General features: G+C 39.9%; 2 protein-coding genes across 2 annotated transcripts in view; both read left to right on the top strand.

Annotated features, from left to right (window-relative positions):
• Window positions 1-13,839, top strand: part of tex264a (testis expressed 264, ER-phagy receptor a) — a 98,949-nt gene extending 85,110 nt beyond the window's left edge. Inside the window, exons 3-4 of the mRNA XM_034083571.1 lie at window positions 1,969-2,140; window positions 12,491-13,839. Coding sequence (XP_033939462.1) covers window positions 1,969-2,140; window positions 12,491-12,873 — 555 coding nt within the window. The 3' untranslated portion in view covers window positions 12,874-13,839. The remainder of the gene's footprint in view (window positions 1-1,968; window positions 2,141-12,490) is intronic.
• A 1,982-nt stretch (window positions 13,840-15,821) lies between these two features.
• Window positions 15,822-22,940, top strand: part of grm2a (glutamate receptor, metabotropic 2a) — a 31,337-nt gene continuing 24,218 nt past the window's right edge. The window contains exon 1 of the mRNA XM_034082145.1: window positions 15,822-16,513. The gene's annotated coding sequence lies outside the window, so the exon portion shown is untranslated. The remainder of the gene's footprint in view (window positions 16,514-22,940) is intronic.

Below are 22,940 nucleotides of genomic sequence, written 5' to 3'. Positions count from 1 at the left end.
TTCATTAAAAATAGTGTCTTCAAACGAGAGTGGAGATTTAGAGAAATCTGCTTCTCAAAAGAAAGCACTTTAGTTTCAATAAATGGTCACTTGATGCCTGACAGATTCAAATGAACATTTTGGACTTGAGGTCTTTCTAATTAAGTAGATGTATTTAATTACTTCTGATCCAACTTTTTTAAAGGTCCTTAAACACACATATCGTGATCTGTTGTTGGTTACTACTTACTAGTTTATCAAATGGTCTACCCTTGGCAACAGATAAATGCAAACACTTGATAATGCGCCAGTGGGTTTTTTACAACTTAATAGCATTATTGAGGCAATATTCTGCATGATTTGCTTTTAATATTTTTTGGTTTAGCTACATTTTACTGATACTTGTACAGCATAGTCTGTAAGTCGAATGTTTAGTACAACTTCAAATATTCATTTAAGTTTGTGTTATTGCTACAAGTGTTACATCTGAATAAATATCTACAGCTGTAGCCGAAGATGCATTTGTTGATAGTTGAAGACATTTGATAGGATTAACGCACGAACGCTCTCCACATAGTTTGATGTGTTGAAGAGTTTGGATATAAGAGGAACAGCACTAATGAATGGAAACGTATGCTGTTATATCAGCTTTTATTCAGGAGGAGTAACCATTTTGTGAATTGGCTATGTTGCAAACATATTATCACATTTCAGATTGAAACATACTACAGTAAAGCTAGGCTGGTTTTAAGGATCTTGCACTGCTTAGGAGAGATCTACAGTCTTTTTGGTCATGTCTTCCTGCATCCTATGTCTTACTAAAACATTCATGTGTCACTTAGCGACCGATCACAGCTCAGCCTTGTGCTGCGGGACTCTGACGGCCCGATGGAGAGCGTGCGTCTCTGCAATCCTTTGAGAACTCTGTTAAAGTCAAACTAAGCAAGGCAAATGTCCTCTAGAGAAGACATTTTATAATATTTATTAACCTCTACTCTCTACACACACACCACAGGAGGGTGCAAATGTAGACATGTTGATGTGAATCATAATGCAACTTGAATGGACTCGCATGGATGAACATATTCATATTAATGTGCCACAGACATAGTGTTATGTCAGCAAAGTGAAGACATCTTCAACCTACATATGTCTGATATTTTCTGCTTGTCGGAAGTTTTGTGCCTATCGTACAACATCACAATTATCTTTGCTGTCGATCTTTTCATAAGTCACATCTTGGGAAGCATTTGATCGAGCAGAACAGCAGCATCTTTCACACTGCACAACATCTACCCGACTGATCAGGCCATTCTGCTTTTTATAACTGAACGCTAGTCGCAGTATAATATTTCACATGCTTGTCTAATTTTTCTAATTCCAGCACATTGTGATTATGAGCGCTTAAAACCTCAATTGGAGAGACCTGTCAAAGTAAAGCTGTGGTGTGATAACTTCCATTTACTTCAATTCCCTTCAGGGATGTGCGTATGTGAACAAATGAAGACAAAATAAGCCACAATGTCTCTCGTTATATGTTAAGAAAATATCACTCGTCACCGGCTTGGTCTTCAATATCAGGATACATGTATTTATTATCATCACACACATAGGTTGCGTGTGACAAATAGTTCCCCAAATAGTGTCCTTGACATGCTTATATACAAGAGAGGGTGTTACAGTCACAAGATGCAGAATACCGGTTCAAATCAGTATTCAATGTTTAGTTCAGATTAGCCTGCATAAGCAATACACATGACGATCATATGTCTATCTCCATAGAGGCTGAATCATCATGTTAATCGTTGTCACATAGCTATCATGCCTAAAACGGTGTGTCCTGACGCTCTTCTAGGTAATCATACATCCTGTTACGTACACAGCTACGCAGGGCCTTTGTTATCATGTGCTACTCTGAAGAAGACTACATTCAGTATTTTCCCAACATTATACATCTAATTTTCCATGTTGTGTCCTTTTCTTCCACAGGAGAGGAAGCTGTGTGCATTCCCAACTATAGAGATCTGTGGCTCAGATGTCATCAACTACATGGTCCCACTGTCCCGCCAGACAGACTTCTTTGTTCCAGAGATGAAGGAGGAGGTTAAAGCAGATGTTAAAGAAGAGGACTCTGATGAAGACAGAGGAACTGACATCACAGGTAATCATTTTGTTAGTGTTTTCCTTTAGTAAGGAAATAATTCACTGCAGCAGACGGTAAACTTTACCAAACAAGATCATTTTATTTTACTGAAACAGAAGTTATAATTTGTATTTTGCCCTCTAATTGCAGTCCATTGAAGCGTGTTGATAGAAACAGAGGTTTCCACTCCGTTGATGCTACAGCTTGTGTCAGTGAGAAGCAAACAAAGAGGAAATATGTGACAGCTTTAATTTTGTGTGACATCCCACTGACTCCCCTCCTGCCCCTGATCACTGAGGACATGTGATATAGGAGACTCTGTAATTGTTCTGTCACTACAAGTATGTGTCTTCAAGCGCAATGTCTTCTCTGCTGCTATCACTCTTTCAAACCCGCTGCACCTGTAGGCTGGACGCATGGCGGTATTGACTTTGTCATTGTACAAATCAGTAGAGAAAGTAAATGCTGTTGGTGCGAAGGGACAGAGTGGGTGGAGGTGGGTGGATTTATATCGTGCCGTACACTTGGGTCAGGTTCCCGTTTTAACTTCCCTCGTAAACACAGCTTATGTGTTATGGAAGAAGGTCTTATATGGTCTGTACATGTTTGCCTGTCTTTGGCATGTTTCGATCAGGTTGAAGCAGATCTTTTTGTGTTGCCTGAAATGAACGAGGCTATTTTTCAGACAGAAATGGCACAGTTGTCAGCTTTGGTTCAAGTGATTTTCTTTTCTCTTTTCTCTCTTGAACCCAGAGTTGAGGCGTTTCACATCTTTAAAATACTTTGTCAGCATTTCAAGACCAAGGGAACATTTCCATTATGGTTTGCTTTTATACGAAATGAGAAGGTTAGTGAGAAAAACTGAAGTGCTTGAAAAACATTTAACTATGGTGATTTAGGTCTTGTCTTCATGTTTTACAATCTTTTGATTAAAGCGTATTTCACACACAATCAGGTAAGGATTTTTCACCTCCCTTAATGCATCCCTAATCTTGGCATTCAGGGTATAACTGAGGAACATGGTTCGGGGTCTGACAGGCCTAAAGGGAAACGTTTGTATCTACGGTTTGACTTCCTTCGAGCGTCTTGAAGGGAGTTTTGGTGTGACAGCTAAAGGTTTTCCTCTCACTGTGTCAGGCAAAAAGAATATCCTGAAAAAGATCCCCTGATGGTTTAAACTAAAGGCATTTACTAGAGTATTACAAAATCATCGTGAAAGCCAATTTCCTGTTTATCACGTTAGAACGAATAGTGGTAAAAGCACAAATCGGGAGTCGTAGTTAAACAGCTTTAGGCTCCGTGTAAAGTAACCTGGGAAACTTTTAAAAAGCCCCTTTATTGTCAAAAAGGAGCTGAGAAGACGCTAGTGTGTGAATAGAGCTATAGAATAGAGTTTGTACTTTTACCAGCCTTTATATAGCTGTACTGTCTGTTGTGTTTGTGGTACCAACTTGTAAACAATAGATGTAAACTCTTGTCTGTTGCTTTAGAAAGTTTTGTTAAATGTCTGAAACTCTTGTTTCTTGTTGAGGTGTGCATTTTCAGCTTTTGCAGAGTCAGGTGGGGTATACATTGTGAAAGCAGGTGTGAGGCTGTATGAATGCGTGCAGTGTTCCTACGTCATGGCTGGTAAACCTGTGTGTTATCTGGTTCTGTGTTTGTGCATTACATCATATTTAGGCCTCAATAGTCACCTCCAAAAATGGAGAACCTGTGTTTTTGTTTCTGTTCCCCAGCTGAGGTAACAAGAGACAGATCAATCGGTGTTTCTGAGCTTTGTCTGACAAGCCAGCGGAGGAAATCCAGCTCCGTCAACTGTGATAATTGCCATTATCCTTGTGCTCCACTGTCTACATTATATACCGTCTTGTTCATAAACTCTGCCTGTGCCTGAGTATTTGTCCTCTTTCTACCGTCACAGCACACTGAGAGCAAGTACAAGTATATACCCAAACAAAATGAGGACACTTTTATGATAATCTGGTGATCACAGCAGCCACTGTTTGAAGCTTATTAATCTTTTAAGGACACAAACCAGCCTCAGTGTAAAATGGGCCAGTGGGCTTCATTTGTATTCAAGTTCCACACAGCTTAATGATCCTTTACCAAAGAAAACCACAGGGGACTTATTGCAGCCATCTGAGTTACAACCTTACAGAATATGGCAGGCTTGTTAAACAACGCATTTTATACGGGTAGTTGTAGATAGGCCCTACCAATTGTCTATCTATTAGTTTTAAAACACCGTATAATGTCACAGCATCGGGTTATAATGCTCTATTAAAGTGATTGATCTAACGTTAGAAGTATAACCACCAGAATTGGCCGTTAGGTTAAAGTTGATGCAACATGCCTTAACCCTATTGACTATTGACGCAGCGTTGAACGGGCCCTCGCCCCCCTGTGCTCGGTGGCACGTGCACCAGTTGCCGTGGCGCTATACTTTTCGCCTCAAGTCGACGCTACGAATAAAGCTCCACATCACTGCCTGGATGACCTCATGGCTGGCCTTTCATCAAGCCTGTGAAATTGGAGAAGATCAAATAATGTTTAGTTAACACATATAAATCAAATGGTGTGTTCTGCCTTGACCTATGACGTCCTCATGCTGCTATTGCATCATATTTGACATGCAGTTATCCCTTCCAAACTTTAAAAAATGTCTATGATGGGTTTCTAAAAGATCATTAAAAATACAGGAAGTAACTCAATAACTCAAATTATTCACAATGGAAGACTTCCAGGAAGAAGAGGCCTTGTGGGCACATTCAGCTGGATATGTGTGACACATTTCAAGTAAATCGGACTAACGTTGAGAACGGTGGGGCCTTTAAAAAATCTTCTTCTTTTAACTATGACCTCGTCGTTTAAGCTTTTGAATATTCCATGACAGAAGTACGTTCTAGGAAGAGTTAGTACAAGTTCACTGAAAATACAGGAAACACGCGTTAACACACATTATTCAAGATAACCGACTTCCAGATGGGCGGGGCCCTGCGGTGCCTTTTCTTATTACAGACACATGCATTTCCTACTTCGGTCTATATGCTGTAAAATGTATTATCTCTTTGATTTACACACGGCATCTATTGCACGTCTGTCCGTCCTGGGAGAGGGATCCCTCCTCTGTTGCTCTCCCTGAGGTTTCTCCCATTTTTCCCTTTAAACTGTGGGTTTTCTCTGGAAGTTTTTCCTTGTACGATGTGAGGGTCTAAGGACAGAGGGTGTCGTTTTTCTCATACTGATATTCTGAACAATCTGTGCTGTTGTATTTGCTGTAAAGTGTCTCTACTGTAGGCTATTTTTATTATATGTACAGCACTTTGGCTCGACCAAAAATCGTTTATAAATGTGCTATATAAATAAAACTTGATTTGATTTGTAGAGCACATTCAGCTGGATATGTGGGTCAAATGCCAAGTCAATCTGAATAACGGTGAGAGAGGTGTGGCCTGTGAAATAACTTTAAAAACACAAGACAATCGCACAATATTCATAATAGCCAACTTCCAGATGGGTGGGGCTAATGAAAGCCAATTTTAAATATGTTCACAATCATTTGAATTATGTATGTAGCAACTTTTGTGAATATCGGAAAAACCATAGCTAGTTGCTTTGAATAATTTCACAGTACAGTAAAATGTCATAAATTGTTTATTCTCCTTGAGCCCACGACCTCGCCGTTTGAGCTATCAACTATTCCTACGCAATTATTATCAAGTAATAATATCTAGAGGAGATGAACTAACACCACTATGATTTTGATGAGATTATGACTGGTCCAAAGTGATAGAGGGGGCGCCGGCTCAATTACGCCAGCTCTGCCAGATTAAGAAGCACTCTTTTATTTAATTTTGAGTAAATTGCATTTGTTTGGTCAAAAGAGAAGGTAATATCTAACACCAATGTCATTTTTGGGAGATACCATAATATTTTTCAAATGAATACATGAAACGAACATAGATGCCGAATTTATATTATGTTTTCCACATTGATTCGCTCTGTTTGAGTTTTGCTCTTTCAATTCATTTGATTCAATGGCATCCAACTGGAGAAATAGTGCCACCAACTGTTAATCAGGATGTGCGCATATCTCTGCCACATTTAGACTGAAACAAATGTTTACTATAACAACAATAGTAACACATATATTTGCAATACTTTTATGATTATTTTTAAATTCTCCTTCCTTCCAGCTCTAATCTGTAAACAAGACGATCCTTCTACCTCTTAACTTGTGTTTAAAGTTTAAACATTTTACTGTAGCACTTCCCTCCCCATCCTCTCAGGCTCTGATGCTCCTTATGCTCAGCATGCTTCAGCCCTATCTGTTTTTAATTACCTCTCTTCCAAACAGTTGGAAGAACAAGACCTTGATTCTCTGCTAATAATCCCAATGGGCCCAATTTAGCAGCTCATTTAGGCAAATGTTATCCAAAAGACTTTTAGAGGCACAGCTGGCTTCAACCAGGGTACCAATTTCAGGACTTTCTGTTGCAGAGGCGGGGGGAAGTTGTCCAGCATGTTGAGGCTCTTCCTTGGGGGGCTGTCCACCCGATTACCCTAAATAGGCCCATTATTTCACATAACATCCCTTGTATTGCAAAAAGAGTCCTTTTACTGCAACATGGAAGTCAGTAGACTCCTATGTGCATGTATACTAACTAAACTTCTCAATGACATCACATTCACACCAGACCTGTTCCCCTGAAGACCATCCCTCCTGGTTTTGTTTGAACCTGCCAGCTAATCAACAGGCCTATGAATAGATATTATAAATAAACCAAATGGACTTCCCATATATGATTGTCTTTACTGCAGACAGGATCAGATCTGCTGGATGTGATAATTAGATTGCTAAGTGCTGTTGAGCCTCCAATGAATGAAAAGGAAAGACTGATTTCATGGAGGAGCCCGGAGACTACACAAACACACTTTGATGTGTGGATGAGATTTATTTCTAGTGTGACAGCAGCAGGAGAAATAGCTCGGACAATAGTGTGTTAGTGTCCTTTGGGATGGTCAAGTAATCTCGTGTCAGATGTTATTGGTTGAAAAGATTTTATATCTAGGCTTTTCATTTTTAACCAAATGAGATATATTCCTTCACAAATATAAAAAGCGCCAGTACATTATACAATAAGCAGAGGGGCAAGGTTATCAAAGCGATAGCGTAAGAGTCATTAATTGAATAAAATAATTTTGTTTGCAGAGCACGTTTTGGCATTTTGTGTTCTGCTTGAGGTTTCAAGGGTTTTCAAGGGGTTTTATCATCATGTGCACAGTAGCTACAGTGTGGTTATGGCAATGGAAATCTTAGATCCCGAGCTCCTCCAACAATGCAACATATCATTTATAGGACATAAGATTTGAAGACACAAAATGTATTAAAAAATAGTGCAATGTAACAGAGATCCATCCATCCATCCATCCATCCATCCATCCATCCATCTTCTCCCGCTTATCCGTGGTCGGGTCGCGGGGGTAGCAGTTCCAGCAGAGAGCCCCAAACTTCCTTTTCCCTGGCGACATCAACCAGCTCTGACTGGGGGATCCCAAGGCGCTCCCAGGCCAGCGAAGAGATATAATCCCTCCACCTGGTCCTAGGTCTACCCCTTGGTCTCTTCCCAGCTGGACGTGCCTGGAACACCTCCCTAGGGAGGCGCCCAGGTGGCATCCTAACTAGGTGTCCGAACCACCTCAACTGACTCCTTTCGACGCGAAGGAGGAGCGGCTCAACTCCGAGTCCCTCCCTGATGACCGAACTTCTCACCTTATCCCTAAGGGAGACACCAGCCACCCTGCGGAGAAAACCCATCTCGGCCGCTTGTATCCGCGATCTCGTTCTTTCGGTCATGACCCATCCTTCATGACCATAGGTGAGGGTAGGAACGAAAATGGCCCGGTAGACAGAGAGCTTTGCCTTCTGGCTCAGCTCCCTTTTCGTCACAACGGTGCGGTAAAGCGACTACAGTACCGCTCCCGCTGCTCCGATTCTCCGGCCCATCTCACACTCCATTGTTCCCTCACTCGAGAACAAGACCCCGAGATACTTGAACTCCTTCACTTGGGGTAAGGACTCATTCCCTAACAGAGATAAGGTTAAATATTGTACAGTGAAATACAATTAACTATTAAGATAATAAATTAAATACATTCTAAGATGCAACCAAATGAATGCTTTGGGTTGTAGAGGAGCTCAGGGGCCTCATTTATAAAGCCTTGCGTAGGATTCACGTGGGAAGGTTGCTTACGTAGGACAAAGCAAATAAATACGCTCAGACATTTTCCGATTTATAAAACACTGCGTACCGGCATAGAACGTGCGGTTTCCCTTTTGTAAATCACAATCAACTCGAAATGCGGCGCAATATTCAGTATATCCAACTATTTTTTCCGTATTCCCGCAGGCAAAGTATCAACGAAGCTTACATTATACAAATGTAATGCAATATACAGACTGTTTAGCTTATGGTGATCAGCAGCCCTATGAGCTCATTCACTCAGTGTATCATCAGGAATACAGAGACACACACACATCATTTAAATAAGAGTTTTTAAATGAAATTATTGGTTAAGAATAAACATCTTAAAGTAAATATCAATAAACAATAGCCCTTAACCCTGTAAGGCCCCCGGTTGTAATTTTACAACATTGCTTGAAGCTATCCTAAAAAAGTCAGTAAATGTTTTGTTTTTTTAAAAGACTACATTTACATAGTCAAAATGTCCTTTTGTTCAGCCTCACAATGCTATTGGGTAGTACATGTGTTATCGGTCCTGCCCTCTGGCCATACACGCCAGGGATTTTGGGCCCCATGGAAATATCACATTGGGCCCCACCACCAGGCCCAGGCCACGCCAACCAAGCACAATTGCTGTAACCACACCTCCAGAACCCAACCGACTCATTTATGCTTTAAATAACTCTACCTGTACAGGCTTGCATCTATCTTGTAGTCCAATACTAACTGCACAATATTTACTGACACTGAGCTGTGAAAATATAACACTTATGGGGGGACAGGGCTGCTAAGTCTAGAGATGGATCTGTTGGTGCTGGCACCAGCGGGAGGGACAACTGATTTAGTATGAATAGCTGCTAAAAATGTACCTGCATTTACTAAATGTCAGCTAAAAGAGGAGTGAAATTAAAAACCTGTATAGATATTAACAGTAGGCTACTTAATGTCAGCTTACTAAAAAAAAACATAACAATTATTATTTACAATGGACAGGCGTTTGTAATAGCTTTGGCTCGGTCTGAACTTGTTGCGAGTGGTGGAGGCTTAAATGCTAGTGGGAGTTGGGTTTGCACTTCAGTCTTTTTTCTTGTGGTACCGGTGATATTCACGTTCTGGTGATGCCTTTTCAAATGAGTGTGCAAGTTTGATGTATTGCCAGCTGCGTAACCAATTGTAGTTGAACAGCTTTGGTTCGGTCCACCTGTCTTTGTCCGTCATCCTTGTACGTAACTGCGAAACCAAAATGTTCCCAAACCGGAGACTTGCTGGAGGATTTTCGAGCTCAACTTTATCTGCGTTCGCCTTTCAGTTACGGCCGTTAACATCAGTGGGCCACAGCAAATGATGGTGAGAAGCTAAACTATCTATTAATTATGTCAATTACAGGGAGTGTGATTGTAACTGCGTGTGACTAGCTGGATGCAAACAGGTAAACGCTGTTTTTTGTTTCCCATGCTTGCTCTTCAAACAACCGGGGACAGATACTATGTGCCTGTGATAAATAAACACACACACACACACACACACACACACACACACACACACACACACACACACACACACACATATTATTGTATATAGTTGAGTTTTGACAGCATCCATCAAACTAGATTTGTTGCCTTAATGGTCTGTTTTCTAATATTTCTATGTTTCTGAACCACGTCTGTGTCTGCATATAATGTCCGTATTTAGTCTCCTGATTTTAAATGGGAACTAAATCATTTGAGTGTTCCCAAAGAACCGGTGTTCTGCAGTTTGTGTGGGCCTAATGTACTGTTGCACAGTTTACTGTAGAAACTGTCCAGGACAAGGTATTTGGAAGTTTTGGAAGATTCATAGCTAACCACACTGAAGATTATGGAGGTATTGATCAGTCTTCTCATATCTCTAGCATCACCAGAAGTCATAATTTAAGGGGTCATTTCTCAAAATGTTCCCCGTGTGGTTTATTCACCATTACAATAGCCCCACCTAAAATAATTTCCACCAGCCGCCACTGAATGATAGTATATAAAACCATGCTCGTATCTATACAACCTAGAGAAAAGCAAAACGGCATCAATTTAAAGTAATTCTGTCCTTCTGCATACCGCATCATTTATGAGAATACATTTTTTGGGGAACATAATCGAGGGGTGATCAATAACATTTCCGTATTTATTTATTTCTCCAAGTTATGTTTTTGTGTGCACTGAGGAGTCTCAAACAGGCGTTTGTTAAATAATTTTTAGATTGGCTTTAATCAATTTGTGAAAATGAATTCTTCATATGTGATAAATGAGGTAACATTTTATTTATGCTATTATTCCCACATATTTCTCTCCATTCTTCCTTCTGCCAACGGTGTCGCAGTTTCTCGTCTCTCCCGTTTTTGTGCGTAGTGTGGGTCAGAGTTTGCGTGGAGGACCGCACATTTTCCCGTCAAGTTTGTTTTTTATAAATCGCAAACATTGCGTAGAAACTGGCGTACGCCATCTTTTCAGCGTAAGCACCGTTTATAAATGAGGCCCCAGGTGTTTAGCAGTCTTAACTAAACATCCTCTCAAGTCTCGCTGAGTCATATGTGTCATGATGGTGATGTGATGTTCCCCTTACAATTACAAGTCTTGATTCATATTCTGCATAGAAAACAAAGCCTCATGCATTTCCTTTGTATTCCTCATTTCAGTTGTCTTTAACTTCGACCTACGTGACACAGAGTGCTGGTTATTGTACGAACACTAATTCATTTCATACTTCCTGTCAAGATTTTCATATTTCTGGCTTTTCCTGCAATAACAATGTTCTACTCACAACACAACATTTTTGGCTGACACAGAAACACCTCACATTAACAGTAGTTGGAGATAATGAATGGCTTTTCGCTAACAGAGTTTCCTAGATCAAAGGCCAATTCGAATTTGAAAGCATTAGCAAGCTGATCATGCTGGTGAGGAAATCTCCATCAATTAAGCTACTGGAAGTGATGATGTATCAGATATGTGTTGTGTGCTGCAGATGGCCGCAGCAACTACTTTCTCCGTTAGCTCTGCCTCTGCTAACTACTCACATGGCTCTTTTTCTTATATGAATAAAGTATCGTTTCTCTCTTTTACGTTAATAATCTTGTTTCTCTGAGTTCTGCTTGGACTGCTGATGAGTTTTAATAACCGATTTCAAGCTGGAGGAAGTAAGTGTAGTATCATTATAATGAAGTAACTTAAAGGCACAGGTCTGGTTAACTTTGAGATGCTAAGAAGTTTCAAAATGCAAACTATTGTTTTTTGCCCCGCTGGATGGTAAAGAATGAAGAAGCATTCACACACATCTTTACACCCTTGGATCAACTTGAATGTATTACACATCCTGATGTTAATGTAAACTGCTGTTGACCGACACTAAACAAAAAGAGCATGTTATCCCCATTCTGGCCCACTTATTACTTCCTGTACCTTTTCTAAATTGAGGTCAGCACCAAGCCCTCTATGGCATCCTCTTATATGTCTGAACTTATGACCTCTGCACCAGGAAAGCTCAGATCTTCTGATCAGTTTCTCACACACTGCAGGCTCAAAAAACAAAGGGCGCTGTGATTTTACTCTTTTTTTTCTCCTACACTTTATTGCCTCCCCATGTTTGTTTGTTTGTTTGTTTGTTTGTTTGTTTGTTTGTCAGCAGGTGTTCGGAGAAACTTCTGGCATGATGTAATGAAACTTGGTGGAAGATTATGAAAGTTCAAGTGATCATTCCCTCAAGATGGAACAGAGATGGTGTTGTTCAAACGCTCTGAGCATACATTTGTTTGTGGTGCCAATGTTGTTCACACATTACCCTTTAGGCTAGGAAGATGGACTCCTACACCCCCTGGATATTGGACCATCCGAGGAGCATGTGAATGCACCATTGCTCCCTGAGTGACGCTGTCGTCTTTCAGGGTTCCCTTCTGAACTGTGAAGGTTGCATTAACTTATTTACAATCCCTCCTGGGGGAATCCCACGAGTAAACATATTAACTCATAATAAATCAGCACAAGAACACCTGTCGTGCCCTCTAATTGAGTTTTCCTTGCATGCAATCACTTTAGTTTTGTTTCTGCCCTCTCACGGAGCCTATTGTTTCTGTCTCTCTCCCGTGTTGATGTAGGTGCAGACTCCCACAGTGATGAGAGTTCAGTCAGCAGCGGTGTGCCCTGGGACAGCAGAGAGACGTCGCTGGCTGCCTCCACAGCCGCCTCCCTGGTATCTTCCCTGCCTCTGAGGGACGTAATGGACGCCAATGATGACATTAAGCACAGGGACGACAGCGAGAGAGGCTCGAACGAGTCTGTGGGCAGCGGCTCGTCCTTTGAAGAGCTTGACATGGATCAGGAGGAGCAGGAGGCGGGAGGAGAGAGGGAGGAGAAGGTAGAGGCGGGGGTCCCTGAGGGTGAAGATGGAGCGAGAGAAGCAGTTGAACTGGTGGCTGAGAAGAAGGAGCCCTTGGAGGATGGCGAGGATGCTGAAGAGATAAGAGAAGATGCCGTGTAACGCTAGAGAGTTTCTCAGTTCTTGCTGGTTATCTGTCATGTAATCTTGTTGGTGGATCTAAAGCTGTTCATGCCATGACCAACATGCCATATTTCTGCGCCTTTAATTCTCTTTCTGATGCTTGTACTTTTTGTTATATTATAATCTCTTCTTATTTTTTTATCCTCAATCCTATATATGAACTAAAACAGAGAGCCCCATCTGTTGAAGTCTTTTTAAGTAAACCCACATGTCTCAAATGAAATGCAAAGTTCATTTAACCCCGTCTTTCTTTCAGGCCATAATCCGTTGTGAATCCCCTCTATTCCCGATCAGATACAAAGTGAAAATAGAGTTTATTATTAACATAAAAGGAAGGACGCTGATGAACTGGATCATCAAACGGCAAATGTTCCCCGTGTACGACTGTTGATATTGTACCCCACTTTCAAGGTCTTGTCCTAAAGAGTTTTGTCGTAACTTGTTGGTGTGTTACTCACTTTTGGTGTTTTGATATACAGTAACTGTGGGGTGAAAATGTGCAGATTTCTGATGGACCTATGTCAGTGTGTTCTTTTTTTTCCTAATATGGAGAATATCTTTCGCACAGGGGGAAATTCTGAAGACCAAGGCATACAAACTTTTATCAACACCAGTAACATCACCGAAGCCTCAAAGTCACCAAGCCTAGGATTTTAAAATGCAATTTAGAGATGCAAACTATTCCCTTTGGATACTGTACAGAACATTTTATTGTCACCCTATGCTCAGATAATTGCTTTTAGCATATTGTTCTCTTCCACTGTATAGTCGGTCTGTTGAACCACTTTACAGTTCTGTTGTAGCCAAAATGCACTCTCTTCCAGGGACTAGTTGTGATTTGTTTGTAGGTTGTTGGTGCTGAGACATTGGAAGTCATGTACAGCACATTGCTACAGTATGGTGGTGTCTTTCTGTCTGTAATAAAGAAATCAGATACAAAATTGACAGGAATCCATTGTGCATAGATACACTTAAAAGGTTTTACGTTTTAATACATTACCTACTCTCAAGACAATTCTTACGAATTTAATTTCTCTGTATCCCAACTGAGATGGAGCTCTCTAACAAATGGTGTGGGTGGCTCATTGTTGTTTAGAAGTTACAGCCCAATAACTTATTAAACTCTAACTTTCAATATATGATGACTGCCTCTTGCAACTGCTTTTTTTAAATTGGAATTCAAAATCTGAATAAAGGAGAAATATTTAAGAATAAGCCAATAATGGCATTTTTCATCTTTCAGTGCAAGTTGTTAAGCGAAGCTGTTCTTATATTTTCTTGAGTGGCATGCGGGTGCCTTTAGGGGAACACTCTTAAAAAGATGATTAGAATATCTCATTGTTTCTGAGTTCTGTCAGCCAGGAGCAGCGTTTAAATGAGACGTCTGGCATTTGTGTCGCAGCTTATTTAATCAGCTGTTAGTACGGAAGAATAGCCTCCAACAGACTATTGATGTTTGATGGGCACACGCGTTCTTTAGCCATGTCAATGAGCATCATGACCTATAAGTTGAAATGTTTTCATTCAAATCCAGCACCATCAGCCAGAGAGAGAGAAACATCCTTCCTGCTCTGGCAAAGGCCATCATAATGGTGGGTATTAGCTTATTACACATACATCATATTGTACTGAAATGTAAAATGTGTTTGAGCTCTTTTTTCTGTCCTAGTTTCAGAATCAGAAACAGGTTTATTACCAAGTAGGTTTACACGTACGAGGAATTTGACTTGGTGTCATAAAAGTAAAACGAGAATTAAAAACACAGGTAGAGAACTAGAAAAATATTTAAATAGTAAAAAATATAGTAAAATATAACGGTATTTACATTGCAATGCAATGGAATCCAATATGGAATAAAAATCGGCAGTAATAATAATTTAAAAAAAAGAAAACTGATATTGTTGTACATTGTGTGCATTAAGAAAACGAGACCCATTTAATATGTCCAACACAGTACATAATGTTTGTTATATTCTTATTTAGAAAAATGAAATTATAAACCATTGCCTCATTGTGGATCCTATTATTTTAAACCCCTAGAATATATGTATGTTACGTACAAATTGAATATTGGTAGGGCTATTGTGTTGGAGAACAAAACCCATAAGATGCCAAATCAAAATAATAGGTTTTTGTTGATACAATCTATGCCAATAAGCATTAAAGCTGTTGTATGGTGTATAGCAGTTTATTAAGACACTCTATTTCATACTCCTAATTTGACCCACCATCTTTACGCTGCTTCGTTATTGCATGCGTCCAATTCAGAAATCAAGCATCTCAGAACAATCTGTAATATTTATTCTAAAATGGAGAAACCAAGTTGTATAATATGTCACCTAACAGTCTCTGGGGGACATTAGTGATTAGAGTATGAGATTGGTATCCGTACAGTGTGATCAGTCTGCAGGGACAGATGCCCTCGCCACATGTCTGTTGCACTTTCAGTTTTAATCCCGCCATCACAACCTTTATCCAAAGGCAAAAATGAAAATCAGGCTAGAAGAGACTTGCGATGACACACTGGGTCAAAAACTGATTTAATTAATTGTGAAACCCACAGGGATGTCATGCAGCTTTGAGGGCGCGGAGATTATTGCCTTCCCATGATGTTAATTATTAATCTCATTACATTGCACGTCGAAAGGGATAGGGGGAGAAGTCGGAACATTAAAATGCAGATGCTCGACCAATGCGTGTCTGAAGCTGCTTTCAGAGGAAAAGGGTCGCAGCTTCTCCTCTTAAAGCCCCGGCGCGCATCGCTGTGCCATCTGGGACTGACCTCACACTCTCCCGCGCCGTGTCACAACTTGTTTGTAAGACTACCGACGCTGAAGATGATCGGTCTCCTAAGAATCGTTATTTTGATACAGCATACCCCCCCCCCCCCTGACTGCTTGAACAAATAGGGAGCGACTCTTAAAGCGTCTCCACATCCGATCCAACATCTTACAAACAAGAACAAAGCGGCTGAGAGATTTATTTCTGTTTGGATCTGAATTACATAATGCACGTTTACGAGGAGAGAGACTCAGGACTGTTTTTGCTGAGAGCAAATTCGCCTTTGTTCAGGTGTTCAAAGCTTCTGAGAGTTGAGGCTCTCACAGGTTTCTGGCTCATCTGCAGCTAGATCATTTTGACAATACTCGTGCCAGTTACTGAAGATTTGGCACAGCCTGCTCGCGTAACAGGTAGAATTGATTAGACTTTTCCTAGAATTCCCTTCAAACCGACACTGTCTCGCAGATCTTTTCATGTATTCACAGTTGATGCTCAAGAAAGTGAAACGCATTTTTCTCTCTCCATTAAGTGGGTGTGAGTTACATTTGATTAGGACATTTGACTTTTAAACGCAGGATCAGACCTCCAGGTATCCGGACACACTCGTCTTTGTGGTTTGTGTGTATATTTCTTCTTCTCAGCACCGCGGACAGCTCATAACACTCGGCTCAGCTGCACGCGGTTCAAACTTCAGGCAGCTACACCCTTCATTCATTCATTCATTTCCACTGTTCACATCCACGCGGGTTTCGGGCTTAACACCTCAACAGGATATGCGTTGGGTTTTCATTGTCCATTCCTCCCACGGCAGCGCTGGAAACTGAAGAACCCTGTTCAGGTAAGAGATGTTGAGTTTGGTCTCGAGAGTGTTATGCTTTTAACGACTTATAGGTGCATTTTTGTGAACTTCTACGAGCTGGTTTCTAGATAATGAAATGTAGTGTATTCAGGTTTGAGGAGATGAGATCACCTTTTATCGTTATAGTCTCTAAAATATATTGTGTCATCTTGAAGTAACGGGGATGGGGAAATACATTAGTGCGTGATGTGTAATTTCCTGTCAATGCGATAAGTGTTGTAGTTGACACTTTTGATAGGGTTCATCATATAATAAGCACATTATACATCATCTTTGCATACAGCAATGTCTCTTCACTGCAAAAATCATACACATGTGCGAGCCTGCACACAACAAACAACAGATCTCCGATGTCGCTCATTTGGCAAATCTCCTTATTTGATAAAAAAAAAAAGTGCTAAACATTACCTAGAAAGCCGAATTAAAAGCCAAGCAACTTTAAGAATTGGTTTGCTGCTACGGGGTGCAGAGAGAAGAGGATGATTATCTTGTTGTTTGGTTTCTATTGTTCGGGGTCATTTCTTAATAGTTTGACGATGCTGACAATGTATGAACATCTATTATTTTTGTATTTTTTTCCTCTTTGAACTAGAGAATAATCTAGATTGGTAGAATCAAATACATACCGATTAACATTATGCTGTTGCACTTTAACACAGGAACAGGGAGATATCGCCTAGCTGTGTGCCTATATGGAGTGATCCTGTGTTATACGTTATTTATCCTGTCATCAGGAGTTTAAAATAAAATAGATTTTTAAACACACTAGGAATATAAAGGAACACCCTAAGGCGCAAATATGTACAGGCCGTGTCGCTAATCCTGGACAAAGTCATTAAGGGAAGCAGAATGCACTGTCGATGCTTCCTCCAGTCCCAGGGGAATCTGTTCTGCATGTTCAGCAGATAAAAACACAATAAAAAACCCTCATAATGCAGCTCCCCCACCACACATAGTCACACAGAAAGAAAGTGTTTAAATAAACATTATGCAGTTATGTTATTTTCCTTACACTATAGAATATGTCAGCATTGTAAATCCTCCTTCTATACGACTGAGAATCTGAAATGATGTGTGAGCCCGGAGCTCACAGCTGAAGATGTTGATTACAGTAAATTATTCAGGTCATGGCTGACTGAAGAAGACTGAGCTCCACTGCAATCATCTGAAGCCAGAAACAAAAAAAGTAACAAGCTACAGCTCAGTCCTGATTGCAGTCTTTCTCACCTGTTACTCACTTGATGCTAAGAGTGCTCAGTGCTGTGTAACATGCGGACGGGGATTCCTGTTAATTACTCTGGGTGCTGGAAGAGTTTTGGAACTAACAAAGCAAAATAAATACGCATTAACTTCAAAGAGAAACGACCAACTAACCATTGAGTTTGGAAATGTGCTTAATATGGACTGTATTAGCAACCTGCAAGATGCATCACTCTGGTCCTATCAAAGAGGACAGCTTAATAGCTTTCTCTTCCTTATGGTCGTGTGCTTCCTAAGACATGTGCAGGTGTGGTTACATTTGGAAGTCTGCCAGCAACATATCACACAGAGCCCGGTCTCTACAGTTCACCTGAGACTCTTGACATCTGTTTAATAGAGTATTTAAAGTCCCTCTGTCACTGTCACTGTCAATGTAGCTGTTTATTTACTGTTTTGTATTTTGTGAGCTTATCGGATGTGGTACATCTTTACTTTAGTTTCAACAAGAGACAGTTGTTTGGCTGTGAAAAAGACAAAGGTAAAGGGATAAAGAAAGATACAAAATAAAAGAGAACTAGAATGTTCAGAGTGTACATTTCAATTCAATCTTTGTTTCGAACAGATTAAAAAAATAAAAATAACAAATGTGAAAAACAGAATACCGTATTGTTCAAATACAGTATTTATCCACATTCATGATAATATTTATATATTCAACAAAAAAAGTCTTCATATTAATAATAATAATAATAAATCATATGTGTCTGAAAGGGAGCAGGAGGAAGCAAATGCTTATTCATTCCCACCTCTTACTTGATCAATGATTGTCCTTTAAATAATTATGCAAGTTATTCCTACTTACATTTACATTTATACATACATATACAATAATTTCTCATCTTCAATCACCTCTCTTCATTCTCATAGTTTTCCAAAAAAGTGTTTCTGTACATCCTTTTAAACTGAATTATGCTTGTGCTTTGTTTGAACTCCTGCTCCAAACCATTCCATAAAATCACCCCACAGATTGTTAAACTCATACTTCTCAGAGTTGTTCTGACCTTGAGTTGTTTCAAATGTAGATTTCCTCTCAAAGTATACCCACCCTCTCTGTCTATGAACAGTGTTTTTAATTTCCTAGGAAGTAGATTATGTCTTGCTCTGTACATGATTTGTGCCGTTTTAAATTTAACCAGATCAGTGAACTTCAATATGTGTGACTTCAAAAATAATACATTAGTGTGTTCAAGATATCCAACATTATTGATAACTCTTATAGCCCTTTGCCCATTTCATAAAACATGAGAATTTAGTGAGTTTAAAAAGTCTGCTTACTTTTCACAGAAGATGGTACTGATCAAAGATAAATCAAATGTGTTTAAATCACACATTCCTACTCAAGTAAAAGCATTTCAGCATGGACTTACTCAACTGAAAGCATAACATATCTTACAATGAATGAATGATGTGCGTATGACTCTGCTGCACCGACTGCCAATGACTCATTCCTATTTTACATTTGTTGTGTATGTTCAATCAACTCAGCTCTATCAATAACTTGAATTGTGAGAATTGATCAACAAAGAGCTGTTAATCAAAGATCTCAGGACCAGAACTCGGCATGTTTCCTATCTTTGGCACAACCACTGATGTGTGGCTTCCCCCTCTGTCCAAGAAATATCCATATTCAAAACGATGGTACAAACTTTCCAGAGAAATGTGCTCTTAGTTTAGAACTTTATGGCACGGATTTCTCTTTTGTGAGCCTGGCATTACATTACATTGCATTTAGCTGATGCTTTTTTCCAAGCGACTTACAATAAGTGCGTTCGACCAACAAAATACAAACTTGAAGAAAACAGAATCATATAAGTACATCAGGTTTCATAGAGCAAAAACATCTCAAGTGCTACTCAACTGGCTTTAGATAAGCCAGTCCTTTATTAGTATACAAGTGCTTTGTTATTATATATATATATATATATATATATAATTCTGACCTGCCAAAGCTCTTGAGCTCAACGTTTCTTGAATCATCAAACGGGGTCGCAGCTTAACTGTATTACAAAGAGTACTGTTTGTTAAAGTTAGTGCTATTCTTTTTGAACTAGCATTGATTTAACAAGGCCTCCTGTTAGGTTAACACTGCCAGCTCTGTCAGCACTGTTGCCATTGTTAGCACTGTTTTGCTATGTTCACACCAGCAAAAGCAGACATGGCCAGCTAGTGTCACCAGGTCACCGCCAAATTGTCTCTTAAGCACTCTTTAAAGAAGTTATATTGTTAGCAGTAGCACTATGTTTTTCTTCCATTTGTTTACAGGAACGGGTGTGGGGAGAGAGAAGGGGCTGGAGATGGTGAAAATAAAAGCATATAATTGGTTGACTCTTTGCTTTGTTATGAGAGAGCTGAGAAAGTTGAGTCCAGCCCAACTTTGATTTAGTGTGTCATGCTACATGAGACGGCGTCAGTTTGTAACTTCAGTCTCCCCTTTCATTGAAAGACTTGTAGCCTCAGTCTTGATCGCTCATAGTGTGAACGCAGCACTAACGTTTGAAGCACCATCGCTGCTAGCCATGTCCACGCTGAGAGCTTTGTGCAGGCCATATCAGCCCAGACTCTTAATCATGATATGCCCTGAATGTCGTATGTTGCCCCTTTAATATAAAAGCTATATCTTCAGTAACCCCTTGGTGTCTATGATGTGAGCAGATACATTGGAGTTATTTCTCTAGGCGGGATCTGGCCTGAGCCTGGGGCCGGAAAAGACTTTTCTCCTGACCCCTTAAGTGACTCCCAGTGGGAAAAACCCTTAAGCTCTTCATTTTTTTTAATCGGCATTCTTTGTGAAAGGAGGTCCTTGCTGTGGGATTTTATCTTTATCTTTTATTTCCTCAAGAGTTACTGTTTAATATATGATTAAGAAAACACCTATATATCCCACCTAGTGTACACCCCCACAGTTGTGATAAAGATAATCAGCTAAGTGACTTAATTGTTTTTTAAGAATTTAATAAGGGTAATATTTTAAAAGGCAATTCGAAAGGCTCTCTGAAATAGAGGTGGAATAGCACTGTGTAATCGTGCGTGGTGTTTTTCAATAAAACACATCACGACTCACTCTAACTTTCATTTGGCAAAGGCAAGAACTCATTTAAGAGAGATTGAAACCTCTACTTTAAGAAATCCTCACAGCTCTAGGACATTTATATGTTTCTTATCTAAATGATGCAATCTGAAACCATAAATGTGAGCTGTCATCTCAATAACTTTAAACCTCTCACTGTCTGATCACATGAGTCCAGGAATAACACTTTGAATGATTGTACCCAAAGATCTGGTGTTTCAGGCCACTCTATGTTTACAGTGCGGTGTGAGGATGAGTAATGCAAGGATTCAATTCAAACCTCTGAAAGAAAACCAGCAGACATCCATCATGGTGTTTCAGCCAACCATAGGCTCTGCAGTAATGATCTCGGAGAGACAAAGAGGGAGGATGAATGTTTGATGAGGGAGGCAGAATGAGGCTCCTGGGAGGAGAGGGACCGGTGAACACATGCAAGGGAATCCCCTTTACAGGTGGAGCGAGGGGGGGGGGGCTGTTTGTAAAACAGAAGCCTACATAAAAGATGATATGGTTTGTTTTCCATATGTTGACAATCTCTACTGATTGTGTGGCAGTCATCATGTCCTGAGACGCAGCAGACTGCCACACTGACTTCCTAATGGCTGCTTCTCAAAAATGCCATGAGATTTACTCACCAATATCCAAACCTCTAAGACCTCCTCGCTCTTTAATTGCTACTTGTATAAATAACCTTATCAGAAAAGGTCAGCCGCTTGGTTTTTGGGAGACAGTTCATTTTTGTACTGATGTAACTTCAGTGCGTAATATCGATCCAGTCAATCCTTCTTGCATCATTAATTCAATAACATTTTATACTTGTTGTTCTCAGAGATAATCCACGTAACATTTCCTGTAAATGTTCCTGACAAGTCCAGCCTCTTGAAAGTGAGGATGTCTTTGCTTTTATTCTAATCACCACTCCTTTTTCATGTCCTAGTTTCGAAAAGTGTAATGCAGATGAAAACTATGTCTTTTAAGGATAAGGCTGGAGGTATTCCAAATGTTTCTTAGAAAAAGTACATATCTTAAAATGACAAAAAACGAAATGTCCAAAGTCTTTGTAGGATTCTCTGCCTGGAAGAGCGAAACATATATATATATATATATATATATATGCAGACAATATATGCAGAAAAAAAGAGGTTTAGTCATTTGTATAACTTTTGGAAACTGCTGTATTATCAAACATTACTCAGAAAGGACTCGATTGTACACTTGATGGGGACTTTTTCCAGCCATTATTATTTGCACTTGTTGGTTCTCTAGTAAATATTTACTGCATCAGAACAGTGTATTGAGATAAGCTAAAAATAGAGGGTGCACATGTTCAAGTCAAGCCATCTTTAATGACATTATTTGTATTCATACATAATAACATTCTACACAATGTGCTTTACATAAAAACGACATCAAAGTAAAACAGGTCACACAACTACAAATCATTGCAGAATACACAAATGCCATGTTCATGGTAATTCTATGTCACCAAGGGAAATCGTATTGCTTGCTGAATAGTTTTAGTAAAAATGGCGGTCTATAATACAGAAATGTCAGGCATACGCAGTAAAGACTTATGGAATAGGATGATTGTTGGTTTCTGTCTTATCATGGGATTTGATGAAAATGTGAAAAACACAGAGTATCAACAGCCTTGTCCTTTAATATTTATCAAATTCAATCAGGTATCAAATATTTAATAACAAACTATCATAGCCATTTGCCACAGGTGTTTCCGGGGTTTGAGCTTAATGCATTGTTTGTGCTCAGTAATGTGTGTGTAAGTGTGTGGGCACTTTTGAGCCTTCTTTCCCATTAGCGCACCATTTTCAGTCTTCTCCCCCCACACACGTCCGTTCTCTTTGTCAGCTGGAAATGTGATTTTAGGGAAGCCTGATTCCCATTACCTCTGCTTCCTCTCAGCCATCCTCCAAGTCATTCCACAGGGATCTCCAGCCTGCCCCCAGGCCCAGAGCTGCATATACTGTAGACCTCCTCCACTGTTCAACACTTGCTCTGGCCTGGGGGGATATTACCATATTAATGCCGCACTCCACTCCTGGGGCAAATGAGTGTCATAAA

This window comes from Pseudochaenichthys georgianus, chromosome 5, assembly GCF_902827115.2.
Source record: "Pseudochaenichthys georgianus chromosome 5, fPseGeo1.2, whole genome shotgun sequence".
NCBI classification, from domain to species: domain Eukaryota; kingdom Metazoa; phylum Chordata; class Actinopteri; order Perciformes; family Channichthyidae; genus Pseudochaenichthys; species Pseudochaenichthys georgianus.
Note: the sequence above shows the minus strand (reverse complement) of the source record. Positions and strands in the feature narration are given on the sequence as shown.